Below are 16,503 nucleotides of genomic sequence, written 5' to 3'. Positions count from 1 at the left end.
TGATTTCAATTTTTTTGAAATTGTTGAGGCTTGTTTTGTGTCCTATCATGTGGTCAATCTTTGAAAATGTTTCATGTACATTTGAAAAAAATGTGTATTTAGCTTCTTTGGGATGGAGGGTTCTGTAAATATCAGTAAAGCCCAGTTCGTCTAGGGTATTGTTCAATGCCACAATATCTTTGTGGATGTTTTGTTTGGAAGATCTGTCCATTTTTGATAGAGGGGTGTTAAAATCCCCCACAATAATTGTGTTGCTGTCCATATCTTTCTTGAAGTCCTCTAATATTTTCTTTATGTATTTGGGTGCTCCTATGTTGGGTGCATATATATTTACTATGTTTATGTCTTCTTGGTGAATTCTTCCCTTGAGTATTATGAAATGACCTTCTGGGTCTCTCTTTATGGATCTTCTTTGGAAGTCTATTTTGTCAGATATGAGTATTGCTACCCCAGCTTTTTTCTCCTGTCCATTTGCTTGGAAAATTTGTTTCCAGCCCTTCACTTTCAACCTGGTCAGATCTTTTATCCTGAGGTGGGTCTCTTGTAGACAGCATATGTGTGAGTCATGTTTTCTTATCCAATCAGCTATTCTATGTCTTTTGATTGGAGCATTTAGTCCATTTACATTTAAGGTTATTATTGATAGGTACTTATTCATTGCCTTTTATGTACGTGTGATCCTCTCTCACTCTCTCTTTTCCTTTCTTTCCTTAAAGCAGTCCCTTCAGCATCTCTTGCAGAGCTGGTTTAGTGGAGGTGTATTCTTTTAGACTTCTTTTGTCTGAGAAGCTTCTTATTTGGCCTTCTATCTTAATTGAGAGCCTTGCTGGGTAAAGTAGTCGTGGTTGCAGGCCTCTGGTTCTCATTACTTGGATTATTTCTTGCCATTCTCTTCTGGCTTGGAGGGTTTCCATTGAGAAGTCAGCTGTTAGCCTTATTGGGGCCCCCTTGGATGTTACTTCCTTCTTCTCCCTTGCTGCCTTTAAGATTCTCTCTTTGTCTTGAAATTTTGCCATTGTAATTATGATGTGTCTTGAGGTGGGCTTCCTTGGGTTCCTCTTGATTGGGACTCTCTGTGTTTCCTGTATTTGTGTGACTTTTTGTCTCATCAAATTAGGGAAGTTTTCCATCATCACTTGTTCAACTAGGTTTTCTATCCCTTGTTCTTCTTCTTCTCCTTCTGGTATCCCTATTATACGGATATTATTACGTTTCATATTGTCTTGCATTTCTCTTAATCCCTCTTCATTCTTTCTGAGCCTCTTTTCCCTTTCTTGCTCTTTCTGGGTGTTTTCTTCTATTTTGTCCTCTAGCTCGCTGATCTGATCTTCTGCTTCATCGATCCTGCTTTTCATTCCTTCTACTATGTTCTTCATTTCAGAGATTGTATTCTTCATTTCCTCTTGGCCCTTGTTGAGAGTTTCTATTTCCTTTTTTATGCTGATGTAGTTTTCATTGAGTTCATTGTAGCTTCCCTGTAATTTCTCGTAGTTCATTGTGAGCTCATTGAGCTTCGTGACAATGACTGCTTTGAATTCAATATCTGATAGTTGAATTGCCTCTGTTTTATTTAGCATTCTTTTTGAGGCTTCCTCCTTTCCTTTCATTTGGGGAGTATTTCTTTGTCTTTCCATTGTTTGTGAGACTCTTCTTGTTCACCTCAGCTTCTTATATTGATCTGTTCTGGCTCCCTGGGTTTATGATGTGAACTTCTTTAGTAGAGTAGCAGTGAGTTTCAGTGGTGCTGTTTCCTTGACCCCCCAAGCTCGCTGGTCTTGGGCTGTTGTTTAAGTTGGCTTTGTGTTTGCCTTCGGGTTTTGATTGTTGTTGAGTCTTTCTTTGGTGGTTCCTTCCCGCCAGCTGGTTAAATGTGGGTCACTCTGTCCACCACCTTCTGTATTTTGTTGTGCTGGTGAGGGCAGGTTGTGTTGAGGCTGGTTCTTCTTCTTCTGCTGTTATCTGTTAGTGGTTCCTTAGTTGTTGGGTTTCCACTTCCAGTGGGTATCCTGGTGTTCACCTCCTCCACCTATTCTTTGTTGTCTTCATGCAGCACTCCTGCCAGGATCTGTTCCCTGTTCTTTCGGTTCTGCCACAATCCTTGGTCCTCCGTTCTCAAAAATGCTGAAATATGTTGGTTGCTTGCCTTTCCACTCCAAAGATCGGTCAGGACTCTCTCCCCTGAGCAGAGGAAAGCCAAATCTGCTCCTTCCTACTCCGACGCCATCTTCGAAAACCCCAAATGAGGTTTCTAATTCTTTCCCATTTCTTCTGTCCCTTTCCAGAAGAGACTTAAAAATCATCAGAAATGACTTAGATTATTTATCAGGGGATACTCCTACTTGTGGCCAAGCCTTACTGCTGAATTGTATACTGCATGGATAATTTAAGTCTTCACTCATCATTAGCAATTCAAAGCAGAGGCTCTGTGCTGTGCACCAGCTTATGCAATGAGAGTATGCCAAAATAGGGACCAAAGTCTGGGATCCTTGCCTTTTCACTTTTTCTCTACTCTTAGTGAGGACAACAATAAAACTAGGGGTAAAGAGTGTACTTTCATAACAAGCATATGCAAATGTCCAAAGATGTGCCTCACATGTTGTTGACTGTATAAGTGATGTTTGTATATTACCCACAATCCCCATGCTGCTTGGGCATGATTTATGCCATGTTGGAGTTGAAATGTTAGTTTCTAAATTACTCATTTGTTGATGGGAGAAATATCTGGAAAGTATAGATTATCTTTACTTTTGCTATGAGATTCTTGTGCCACCCTGTGTTGTGATCCTTCAAGACCAAGCAGGTCTATGGTATTCATGCAGATGGAATAATATTCATGGAACCACTGGGATATCTGATATGCCTTTATTCATGGGTGGGTGAGCCATGCACGCTGCAAGCTTCATATCTATCTGCATGTCTCTGCATCATGGCCCTTGCTTCCTATCATGTCACCCATCATGGCACTTGTCCCCTTGTGTGTGTCCCCCATCATCACCCTAGCAGGGAGCCCCTACCTGTTTAAGTACTAGAGGGGAGCAAAGACAGAAAACTGCCACGACATTACATAACATAACATAATTCTACGCATGCAAGCCCACTTTGTGTTATAGGAAGTGAGTCCCAGTCTCAAGGCTATAACTCAAGAACACTAGTTATCAAGCCCCTCCAAGGCTGTGGGAACACTGCTTCCCTTAGCTACCCAGACACCTGGGTGAGGAAGCCAGAATGCCTCTACTTACCCTACCCACCCAATCTTTAATTAGAGGTTCACATCACAGCTCAACTATCTCAAATTACAACTTTTTGGTAGGAACAGGTTAGGCAAGGCTAATTGTTTTTCCATTTAATCAAAGGTGCTTATTGTTTTAAAAGTCTACATGTGCTATGTATTTTAAACTTTGTGTTTTTTCCCCTGTTAAAGCCAACAGAAGTTGCAGAGAAAATCCCTGAGAAGAAGCAACACCTGGAGGAGGTCACTACTATCTGCCTGCTTCCCCTTTGCATCTCTCCAGCCCAATCCCACAACCCCTCCTGCACTAAAGAGTGAGTTTTCCCTGTCTTTGTGCGATACTTTTATTGTCCAGGCACTTAAACAATCAGCCCAAGAACTTTTGGGAGTTCTTGTCTCAGAGGAATATTAGCTAAAAAACAAGAGTTGTTCAGTCCAGTCCTGACTGCTGTTCCTGGTCTAACAAGAGGAGGCTAAGGGGTGAAATATAAGTTACCAGATTTTGGGTGGCACCATGAGCTGTTTAGCAACATTTCCTTACCCTAATTCAGAGTGACAACCATTCTGTTTGGCCAACATGAACTTTTATCACTAAATGAAAGTTAAAGGGAAGTAAATGGGCAGCCTCAAGAGACACCTATCACTTGAACCAGACCACCTGATTCAGGACAATTTCGAGTTCTGATTGTGGTTAAACAATTTCCCTGGGAAGCAACCCCTTGGCCATGACAGGATGACCCAGCTGCTGCTTCCTATGTGGTGTCATTGTTTAACCTTAACATGAAGCTTGAAGATCAGTAGCTACACCCTGAGCTCCTCAGAGGCCAGGGGAATGACATGCTCAGGAGGATCAGAGAGATGAACTGTCTGGGAGTGCCTCTCCCTAGGCAGTTTTATGTTGGGGAAAGCTAGCTAGGAATCAATAGGTTAATTCTAATTGGCTGTCACCTCTTCACCCATCTCCCTGTTTGTGGAAGGTTCCAAAGTCAGGCAGGAGGTCTCCTTGTTTCCTCCTCACTTAAACAGACTCAGCCTTCCCTAGAGAAGTCCTTCCCTCTCTATTTCTACCAAGCATTGTGACTGAATTATTCTGTCTTACAAATATCACTTAACAATCATATCAGTTACTGGAACCATTTTGCCTGGATAATTATTGCCATAAATTTATTTAAAATTAGAGATTACTTCCATCAAATACCAGTTTTGGAGCTTATTAGCAGCCCAGAGCAGAGGAGACAATCTGACTAATTACTGCTAACAATTGATTTCAAAGATTATTGTTTAAAATCAGTGATATAGCATCAGCCTGCCACAGAGAAGATGTCAGAAAGAAATTCTTGGCTTACATTTGTTTGAATCCTTGTTGTTTTGAAATTAAAGGTAGAAAAAGCACAACTACCATTAGATCCATTCAATATAACAAAGTAATGTGGGCCCTGAGCTGCCCCTCTCCCTAAAGATCCATAGCTCTTTGTGAACTGTGTCTGTATTCCCTGGTATAACTTTGATCTGAAACATCTCTTCACATACTTAGAGTTCTGAGAACTCGAAACCCTTACAGCAGAGCAAGCTAATGCTCTTCACCCCAGAGTGAGCCAGTCATGTGAGGAAACATGCTTCTTCCCCAGTGGTTAAACATGGTCATCTTCCAAGGAGGAAAAACTGCAATGTCAGTTTCTAGGCTTTGACCAGTCCAGGCCACCTAAAGACAAAAGGAAAAGGCAGAGGACAGTGGAGAATCACCACACCATCAGTCCTCCTTGCTATCCAGTGACCTGTCACTAGGGTACCTCTCATCAAGCAACTTGGTGTCCTGTCACTATTTCCATTTCATGGAAGAGAGATAATCAAATATTAAGTAAATGTCTAATAATTTGAATATGTTCTCATAAAATGCTGTTTTTAACTCAGGGTAATTATGGTCTTTCTGTTTTCATTGTAGGTAGGAAAACAGTGGTTACCTAGTAGCATTTTTTTATTCAGGAAGACCTGAGTCAGGATTTCATGGTAACCCCCCCAAAATTTAAGTCTGTGAAAAAAATCTCTGCAGATAAGGGAGAATGAAGCATGGATTGGCCTCTTAGAGGTCTTCTCCTGGGAACCTCTCCTCAAACTTTGTGATTTGTTGATTCTGCAAACTAAATTCTTGGAAATTTCTATGAGACAACATTCATTTTTCTAAATGAATATTCTAAACCTAGCAAAGAATGCCACACCAGCAGAAGGGCCCTGCTGAGTTCCTCCCCGATTCTTTGAAGTTTGAACCATCAGGAACCATCAATAAGGCCTCTGAGGCATTGAGAAGGAGTGGTGATACACTTCTCTTGTCTTCTGTCTTCCTCTGGCCTCCTATAAGAGGTTCAGAAAGTAACAAAAAATGTTCTTGTAATAAGAAGCTATAATGGTGACAGAGTTGTCTCCACGAAATGCTCCCCAGGTATTTTTCACCAGTAAAGTTATTAAAGACCCCATGACCAAACAGATAAAAAGGGAGCCAGGTGACTGGTTCCTACTGCATATATTATACTGTACTGTGTGTAATGTACTGTGTACAATGGCAGATTGGAAGGCTTAACATGACTGGAGTAGCCAACAACAAATCAACTGCCTTTAATAAGCAGCTCATCACCTTGCAGCCCCCAGTGCTGTCTTAGGATGCTCAAGTAATGGAGTGGTCATAGCTAATGAACAATTCACCTCTTATAGTTACCAAGCTTAACATCTTAACAGATGCCAATGCTTAACATCTTTATACATAAATTCCCAAAAGTCTGATGTCTCTGTAATGATTATGCTTAGTGCAGGCTGATGTTTGTGGAGCTTCCTCATGGGCATGAATCTTAATCCTTACAGCCACTATTATTTTAATAACGCATCACTTTCTTAAAATGGTTCTATATATCAAATAAATGTTAAAAATCCACTGGAAAATATTTTAATTGATTTTAACCAATTAAGGTAATAGTAAAAACAGTTAATTTTTTAAAAAAAAATTGCCAGATATGAATTCACATAGAGCCACATTATGAAACAAGAGGTGAATCAGCAAATATTGTTACAATGGGAAAATTTGGGCAACACAGAGGAAGTGGAATAAGGAGACACTCCATTGACTTCTGCAATTTCAGAAAATCAAACAACTTGAATGCTTGTTCACTTTTGATTTATTGCTTTGAGATGCTATAAACCTGTATTTCTAAACACTGACTAAAGTTGACCAAGAGGGAAACATAAATGCTTGTTGACTTAATATGCTATTAAAATTGTAGTCAATAATCATGAAAAACAAATGGCTGTACAGTACAATATGACTTGTCTAAGAAAATATTAAAATTCAAGTAATCTGCACTAATTACCCTAAGACAGTAACTGAAACAAAAATCCATGATTGAATTACCACGTTAAGCAGCTAGCATAAGATTTTAGTTGTTCTGTTTCATTTGCAGCCTATTTGATGGTACCCATTTAACTAGTAGATAAATCAATTTGAAAGCACAGGACAGCCAATGTCTTATGGTGCTCTGAAAAAAAATATTTTCACATCAATTTTGGTGAAGTGGAGTGCATCAATGCCTCAATATAACAACTTAAGGTCAAGAGCTCATTATGCCTTGGCATTGGGGCAGGACATTTTGAACATGCAATTTGTAATGTACCACTTATGTATTTAGTGCATTATTTCTAAGTAATATAAAATCATAGTATTTTTTAAATTTTTTAAAGATGTTATTTATTTATTTTTAGAGAGGGAAGGGAGGGAAAAAGAGAGAGAGAGAGAGAAACACCGATGTGCGGTTGCTGGGGGCTGTGGCCTGCAACCCAGACATGTGCCCTGACTGGGAATCGAGCCTGTGATGCTTTGGTTCACAGCCCACACTCAATCCACTGAGCTCTGCCAGCCAGGGCAGCATAGTATTTCTTAAGAAAATATCTCCCACTAATAATTGTTTACTGTACTGTTTATTGTGTGATTATGCAGTTAAGTCCTAAGGCCAAATAAGTAGGAACTATCCTAAAAAATGAAGATTAAAGTATATATTGGATCTTCCATAAAAATCTAATTAATAGTAATTTGAAAGGTTACAAATATCACATTGGACCACACTGCATTAGACACATATTTATCATAGAGTTCTACTTGAAAGACATGTGTTTGCTCTTGGACACATATGTTTGCATTTATCTACACCTATATCTATAGAGAGGGACATCTCTATATGTGTTTTTGTATGTGCTCTTCATCACAGGTAAAGGAATACTAACTAAAATGTCACTTCAGCTGAACATACTGGCATAATGGAAAAATTTGGAATACAGAAAAAAATTAATGATACCCTAAATCCTTTGTTTACACAGAAATATTTCATCCAGGAGAACAAATAGAAGAAAAGAAGAAAAGCTGTTCCCTACTTCATTTTCCCCACTGCCAGATCCTCCACAACACAGAGACATCAGTGGCAATAATGGTCCCTTTAGTCAAGACAAAAACACTCTTGTTATTGGACAGATCACTTCTGCCAAACCTAAGTGGAGTGAAAGCAAATTTTGTGCTACTTTCAAAGGGATATCTGTAAATGTAAGCATCTTAGGAGAAATATTATGATTGTCATGTAGAAACAATTTGAAACAGCTTATCTAACTAGACTTGACCACATGGTGGTGTTGCAGGGTAATGGGAGGAAGAGGCATAGAGAAAATATATATGTGCACATACAAATACACAAACTGTCCATTATTTAAAATTTGGATTATTCTTTTTAAAAATATTTTATTTATTTATTTTTAGGGAGGGGAATAGAGAGAGAAAGAGAGGGAGAGAAACACCAACCTGTGCTTTCCTCTCACGTACCCCCTACTGAGGACCTGACCCACAACCTAGGCATGTGCCCTGACTGGGAATTGAACCCATGACCCTTTGCTTTGCAGGTTGGCACTCAATCCACTGAGCCACACCAGCCAGGGCTCGATTATTCTTTTTTACAAGATTTTTAATTTTTGTTTAGAGAGAGGGGTAATGGGGGAGAAAGGGGGAGAGAAACATCAATGTGTGGTTGCCTCTTGTGCATCCCCTATAGGGGGCCTAGCCCGCAACTCAGGCATGTACGCTGACTGGGAATCAAACCAGTGAATGTTTGGTTCACAGGCAAGTATCCAGTCCCCTGGACCACACAAGCCAGACCTCAATTATTCTTATTTAGAATGAATTTTCCATTCCAGTCTTACTGCTCCAAATAAATTATTATGCAGAGACCTGGGGCTTTGGACATTCTTTGGTCCAAGCCTATCATATCTTGGGGGTGAGTACACTTCCAAAATACTGACCACAACATCTGGTACATTATAGACACTGATCATTTACTGAATGAAAGAACAAATGGATGATATGGGATTGCCCAAGGTCACTGAACTAGGGCTGGAACTCCAAATTACATCTTTCCACCACCCAGATTAACAGGTATGAATGTACCAGATGCTATGGTCAGTATTTTGGAAGTGCATACCAATCCCAAATATAAAGATTTGGACCAAAGGACATCCAAAACTCCAAGTCTCTTCATAATTATCTGTTTGGAGCAGTAAGATTAGAATGAACACTTGAAACTTATATAATCTTATTAACAAATATCACCCCAATAAATTTAATTTTTAACAGATGTTATTTATTTAATTTTAGAGGCAGGGGAAGGGAGGGAAAAGAGAGGGAAAGAAACATTGATGTGCAAGTGAAACACTGATCATCTCTCGGGCACCTCCCAATGGGAACCTGGCCCACAACCCAGGCATGTGCCCTGTCAGGGAATCGAGCTGGTGACCTTTTGGTTCATAGGCTAGCACTCAGTCCACTGAGCCACACCAGCCATGGCCCAATAAACTTAATTTAAAAATAGAAATAAATAAATAAAAAGAGTGACTATAATGCTGGAATTTAAAAGGTAAATTTGTTGCTAAAATAATTGTTGTAAGTTCAACTAAATAATTGACTAGCCCTTTGGATTTTCTGCACTGCTGCTTGATTAGCATAGATAATTTCAAATTTGTATCACTTTTCACATACACACAGAATATATTTTCATCTCTCTCAGGTATAACTAAATAAACTGTGGGAATCATGAGCCATAGTGTCACTAGTAAATATTATTGACAAATGTATCTGCCTTGTAAATATATGTATATGCAGATGTAGCATCTGCATGTATCTATTCTTCTTTAAATGTCATATAAAAAAGCAATTGAGCAAAACTCAGTAAGTTTTCAAATGCCTGGTGCTAACCTGGTAGACCCTGAACCAAAAGTATCCATTTAACCTTCTATAGAAATCAATAAGTCCTCTGAGCTGTAAGAAAGCCAATTTATAGGCCCTCTATCATCTGAGATGACTGAAATGATTTTATATATATATATATATATGAATTTTATCACTGATATAAGGAAATTGATGTATAATAGAATTGTCATGTTCCATATGAAATTTATGTGTATCTGTATTTATGCACACATAATATTTGCATTCCCATTTAAAGACATTGACTATAGTGTTAGGAATTAAACCATAGATTCTAAACAGTAATTACATTATTAATCCCATGTTTCATACTGAATATAATTAATATTTTAAGCTCCAACTGATGTTGTTTTCTACTGCAAATTTTTGGAGGGTATATACAATATCTAGGCAATTCTCTTTATATACTGCCTAGCATATTGTCACAAATAATTAAGTGCTTAGTACAAATGCTTTTGTGACCACAATAATGCTTACAGGAATCTACAAAGTCATCTCCAGAAGAACCAAGAAACTACTGATAAACCTGATAAATATTATTACATTTGCACGTATAAATTGATCATTCTTTTTAAGGAAACCGCTTGTGTACCCTATGATATAAAGAAGTACCCATTGCCTCTTATTTGTCCATTCCTTCTTTCTATTAATGGCTTGAAATCTTGGGAGAGTTTGTAATATATTTTGCCCTAGCCTAGGAGTTAAGAGACTTGATGCATAGGACTAGCACTTCAACAACTTTGGTCTGAGACCTTGGACAATTTATGAAGTCTCCATAAGATAAATGGGTTTGACTAGATTATCTATAAGACTTCTTCCAACTCTAAAAGTATCTTCAATTTTGTGCTCTCAGAAACTTCTCTCTTCCATTTATGCATAAGGTCTTTTTATTAACTCAAAGGATGGGTGAGTATGGTTAGAGGGAATGTTTATATAACTTGCATGACTATGGCTGAATGCTGCCATTTCCAGTCAGATGTGCCAGGACTGACATTGATGCCATGTGCATGGTGGACATTTAGGGTTCTTGTCACATATTTTGACCATAGAGACTGTGGCACTGCCTTTGGCTAACTCCACTGTTTGGTCTTGGCCATCTGACTGGCACTAGAAACATGGAGCTGGCTTAGGAGTTTTAGAAAATGGAATTTTTAATGTGTTTGGACTGAATAAAATCCATGATCATCTAAACTATTTTCTCTATATCCATCATTACAATTTTTAGATGTGTAGACTCTCAGCACATTTATGTCAGTGAGCTCTTTGTAATTAGAATTTTTGATAATCAGAGAAGGTCCATAATCAAGTGGAAAAGATAGACTTTCAAGGATATAAGAAATGTTCACACTTGGCTTTTATCTTTAAAGTGACCATTTAGACTAGGCACATATGCATGCATTTAACAAATAATTAGCAGCACTAGGCCATGGGGTAGGGTAGATGGGGTGAGGGCAGCAGTGTCATAAGTCAGAAGTGGTTCCAGTGCTCAGAAAGTTTTCAACCTACAGTGAACCATGAGGCATGCACTCAAAGAGCCAGAATATAAAACATCTGGTGATTGGTATCACACAGAAGGGATCAAGACAGACATTTCAGATCTCTAAAAGGACCAGAGGAATGAGACACTTCTGGCCATGGACATAAGGCAGTTTCCTGGAAGAGTTTTTTCTTAAGCTGGGTCATAATAGACAAGTAGAGTTTAGAAATGGAGGGAAGTAGTTAAACAAAATGTGGTATACCAATACAATGGAGTAACCTTAACAAGGAAGGGAAATCTGACACATGCTACAACATTGATAAGCCTTGACAAGGACACTTTGCTAAGTGAAATAAGCCAGCCCAAAAAAGACAAATGTTGTATAATTCCACTTATATGTGGTAACTAGAGTAGTCAAATTTGCAAAGACAGAAAGTACAAGGGTAGTTGCCAGGAGCTGGGAGAGGGTGGAATTGGACATTTTTTTAATGGGGAGAGTTTAATTTTTGCAAAATGGAAAAGTTCTGGAGATTGGTGAGACAACAATGTGAATGGACCTAATACTACTAAACTGTACACCTAAAAATGGTTAAGATGGTGAGTGTGATGTTATATCTATTTTACCATAATTTAAAAAAATTGAAATGGAGTAAATTATCAGGAGGTGAAAAAGAAAAAAATAATGAAGGGAAGGTTTTTCTCAACCCTAAGAGTCTGCATGAAGCAAAGCAGGAAAGTGAAGAAAACAGGATATGTTCAGTTTGGTGGAAGGTTCATTGGAAGGAGTTGTGGGAGATAATCAGGGAAGGATAATCAGGCATACCAGAAAAGGAGCTCATATTTAGTTTGCATTTGGGCACAAGGTAGTGAAATATATGGAGCTTTGTTTAAAAAGCTCAGACTGGCAGGTAGCTGATTGAGGGTGGATTTTAAAAGCTATCTTGGATTTCAAGTGTTGGCCAAGAGGTTTTTTAATAGTTTTGGTCAGGAGGCACAAGGACCTGCACTTTGAGGCTTCAGAATAGAAAACACAGATTTGAAGCCCTGGCTGGCGTAGCTCAGTGGATTGAGCACGGGCTGCGAACCAAAGTGTCGCAGGTTCAATTCCCAGTCAGGGTACATGCCTGGGTTGCAGGCCATGACCCCCAGCAACCACACATTGATGTTTCTCTCTCTCTTTCTCTCTCTCTCCCTCCCATCCCACTCTAAAAATAAATAAATTAAAAAAAAACACAGATTTGGAAAACATTGGGTAGATACACTGAATAAGAATTTGTAATTGATTGGATAATGTAATGGAGAGTAAATATTAAAAATGAAATAGAACAGTGGTTTTCAAAAAGTTTTAAGAGTATTATAGGTTTTGAAATAAAATCATTTACAGAATTTGATTATATAAAGCCAATTAAAACAGAGCAGCTCAGATGGGAAGCAAGGTGTGGAGTGTACTAGTTCCAATGCTCCGGGCCCAGGGATGACCACAACACCCTTCTTGATATGGACAAATCCAACCTTGGTAACAGGGAAAACAATCCTATCATCAACATAAAGAGAGAACTGTTTTGGTTATCAATTTGATTTCAGAGAAATTTGAGGTCTTAATGGGCTATATTTTTCCCTTTTTTAAAATTAGTTTATTATTGTTCAAGTACAGTTGTCTGCATTTACTCTCCACCCCAGCAATCCCTACCCCCCCCCACAATTCTACCCCCTTTGGTTTTGTCCGTGTGTCCTTTGTTGTTGTTCCTGAAAACACTTCCCCCTTTTCCCTCCATTATCCCCTCCCACCTCCCCTCTGGTTACTGTCAGATTGTTCTTAATTTCAATGTCTCTGGTTATATGTTGTTTGTTTGTTTGTTTTTGTTGATTAGGTTCCACTTAAAGGTGAGATCATATGGTATATATCTTTCACTGCCTGTCTTATTTCACTTAGCATAATGCTCTCCAGTTCCACCCATCCTGTCACCAAGTGTAGGAGCTCCTAATTTCTTTCTGCTGCATAGTATTCCATTGTGAAAATGTATCATGGCTTTTTGATCCATTCATTTACTGGTGGGCACTTAGGTTGCTTCCAGCTCTTGGCTATTGTAAATTGTACTGCTATAAACAATGGGGTGCATAGGTTCTTATGGATAGGTGTTTCAGAGCTCTTAGGTTATAATCCTAGCAGTGGAATTGCTGGGTCAAAAGGCAGTTCCATTTTTAGTTTTCTGACAAAATTCCATATGGTTTTCCACAGTGGCTGCACCAGTCTGCATTCCCACCAACAGTGCACTAGGGACCCCGTTTCTCCACATCCTCTCCAACACTTGTTGTTTGTTGCTTTGTTTATAATGGCTGTTCTCACCAGTATGAAGTGGTATATCATTGTGGTTTTAATTTGCATCTCCCTGATGGCTGGTAATGCTGAGCATCTTTTCATATGTCTCTGTGTCCTCTATATATCCTCCTTTGAGAAGTGTCTATTCAGGTATTTTGCCAATTTTTTAATTTGTTTGTCTTTCTTCCTGGAGTAGAATCATATAAGTTCTTTATGTAGAAGAGAGGTGAAACCCTTGTCTGGTGTATCATTGGTAAATATGTTTTCCCATATGGTTGGTTCTCTTTTCATTTTAATGCTGTTTTCTTTAACCATGCAGAAGCTTTTTATTTCAATGAGATCCCACTTGTTTATTCTTTCCTTTATGCCCTTTTCTCTAGTGGACATATCATTCAAAATATTGCTGCATGGCATAAGAACAGACACATAGACAAATGGAAGAGAATAGAGAGCTCAGAAATAAACCCAAGTCCCTATGGTCAATTAATATTTGACAAAGGGGACAGAAGCATAAAATGGATTAAAAATAGCCTCATCAACAAATGGTGTCGGGAGACCTGGACAACTACATGCAAAGAAATGAAACTTGATCAGCAACTTACACCATACACAAAAACAAATTCAAGGTAGATAAGTCTTGACACCATAAAAATCCTAGAGGAAAACACAGGCAGTGAAATCTCAGATATCCCATGCAGCAATATTTTCACTAGTGAGCCATCTTGATGGAACTATCCAGAGGTGGTGGTCACTGCAGGTCTGGAGCATTGAATAGATGATAAGATTGAGGTTTCCATTTAGGATATACTGCTTATTATCAAATCTGTGGCAATGCATACAGGAGAAGGAAGAGGCATCATGGCAACTATATTCAGGTGTAGAATAGTCAGGACTGTCACACGGTTTCCAGGTGGGGAGAAAGGAGTCGGCCATGTGAAGAAACAATCAGGTGGTCTTGGGGCACATGCTCTCACATAATTAAAAATCTTACCACTTACTTTCTTCATCTGGATCCCATTATGTTTATGGCAATGACAGCTCAGAGTGAATCTCAGAAGTCTCTTACCCGTTTAATTTTTGACCTTGTCAAAATGAGCTTTCACTACCTGAAGACTTCAAAATGAGGAGACATCCATGTGGCATTCACTTAGCTGGAAATCAGTCAAGCTCCTCACATGAATAAAAGGGTCCATTCGGCCTTGGTCCTAGAATAATGATTATTGCAGGTTTGGTGGTATTTGACTTCACTGTATCTTGTATCTTGCAGAGTAATGTGAGTACTTATCCTAGTGAACGTTTCTGGGCTGGTTTACTTATCAAAATTATACACTTCTACCTCACCCACTCCCTCTCCCTCCCTCCCTTTCCTGTTTTTCCCTCTCCCCTCACATCCCTTACCAGATTTAGACATTTGCTAATGGCTGTATTCATGGGGTGATTGGGCTATGTATCCCAAGCACCTGACTAACTTAGTATTTGGTGTCATCATAGAACAAAATCTGTTAATCCACAGAGTTAATAAAATATACCAGGGTAAATATTTATCCTCAAGCTGTGCCCATTGTTTGCTTTTCCCTTGCCTTGTTTGTTAGTGTGCTTAATATTCATAGCATTTATGAAAAGATGTTCTGACGAGATGTTCTAAAAAGCTAGACCTAATGGAAGTTATTTGTCTTCCTTTCTCCCAGGATGGAGACCCTCCGAAAGAGGCAGCCTCTGCCACTGTTACTGCCGCCAACACTGCTATTGCCACTGCCACCACAACTGCCATTGTCACTGCCCCTGTCATGGCCACTGCCACTGCTTCAGCCACTACCACAAGCACTACCACTACCATTTCCACCACCACTACCATTTCCACCACCACCTCTACCACCACTACTGGCCTAATGGATAGCAGTCATCTGGAGATGACATCCTGGGCAGCCCTGCCACTTCTGTCCACCAGCATCACCAGTGTCCGGAGACCCAAGCTCACTTTTGATGACTCGTATGTTGTCCCCGGATTATCATGGATTCAGTTTGGGAGTGGTGAATGGGAGGTGGAGTCAGTATAACTTTTCTAGTATCATGCAGTGTGTTATCCGAAATAAGACCTGGGCAGCAGTTCCTATAGCATTAAAAGTATATCCCTCCTCCCCACACTCTCCTATCTTTACCAAGAAATGCCTTTGACCCATTTTAATTGTCAATATCTGTTACTGTTTTCAAAGGCAGGTGTTTAATTCTAGTTATTTGTCCTCCTTTCTTATCAATGTACTCAGATAGAACTCTGGGCCAACCAAGAGGTTTCATAGCTTGATTTTGTGGGATTTGTTTGGATAACTGGGATGACTGGGGTTGGAGAATGTAGGTGTTTATTCTAAGGGGCCACTATGCACTTCAGATTTCATTTACAGAATTATTTTGAGGTTAGTTATTGTATGAATGATAGCATTATTCTGCCCTTCTCATTACATAGGAATGAATTTATTAAAAAAACATTTTTGACTATTCAGGTTTTAATGAAAAAATGAACCATTTGTTTCTAAGAGAGGTTATTTTGTATACTTAGGGTTTGCAATGCTGATTATTACACGCAAGAGGCTAAGAAGCTGAAGCACAAAGCTGATGCACTGGTAGGTTCTCTTCACTGCCTTGTTTCCATTAAAGTATTATGCTGTGAAGGTAAACAAAGAAGGAACTTGACAAACAATTCAAACTTTCTCATTGCTGCTGTGACATGGGGAGATTGGGACTGCTTAATTCTTTAGCACTGTAATTCCCAAATTTTTTTGCACTGTGTCACCCTGCCATTCATGTATTGGCTTTTCCATTATTTTTCCTGTTGCCCCAATTTCTGAAGCTAAATGGCATGTACTATTATCATTGTCTTTCAAATGGATTTGAAATGACTGTTGATACTGGTCTGCAGAAGGTGGGGGCTTTCTTTGGGTATGGTAAACCAGAAAATGGTGTGGGAAAGAAGTTTATTGAGAGATGATAAGCTGGCCTCAAAATTTGGTTCTGCAAAACTTGAGTACGTAGAAAAATTTCAACTCCTTGCTGCATTTGACTATGTTTCCAGAGTGAGACCCATAGCCAGTGTAGTGCCTTGCAGACAGAGAGGAAGTTTGGTCATCTGGATATCCCAGGACATTTGGCCTTGCTCCCTCTAAAGATTTTGGTCACTTAGAACAATCATGAGCTCAGCA

The 16,503-nt window shown here is 39.1% G+C and overlaps 1 protein-coding gene across 1 annotated transcript in view; it reads left to right on the top strand.

Annotated features, from left to right (window-relative positions):
• Positions 1 to 16,503, top strand: part of AFF2 (AF4/FMR2 family member 2) — a 587,647-nt gene that overhangs the window by 532,115 nt on the left and 39,029 nt on the right. The window contains exons 12-15 of the mRNA XM_028523486.2: positions 3,422 to 3,543; positions 7,586 to 7,805; positions 14,998 to 15,299; positions 15,864 to 15,927. Of these exons, the coding sequence (XP_028379287.1) occupies positions 3,422 to 3,543; positions 7,586 to 7,805; positions 14,998 to 15,299; positions 15,864 to 15,927 (708 nt within the window). The remainder of the gene's footprint in view (positions 1 to 3,421; positions 3,544 to 7,585; positions 7,806 to 14,997; positions 15,300 to 15,863; positions 15,928 to 16,503) is intronic.

Source organism: Phyllostomus discolor, chromosome X (assembly GCF_004126475.2).
Source record: "Phyllostomus discolor isolate MPI-MPIP mPhyDis1 chromosome X, mPhyDis1.pri.v3, whole genome shotgun sequence".
Classification (NCBI taxonomy): domain Eukaryota; kingdom Metazoa; phylum Chordata; class Mammalia; order Chiroptera; family Phyllostomidae; genus Phyllostomus; species Phyllostomus discolor.
The sequence above is the reverse complement of the archived record's forward strand: the minus strand, read 5'-3'. Positions and strand labels throughout refer to the sequence as shown.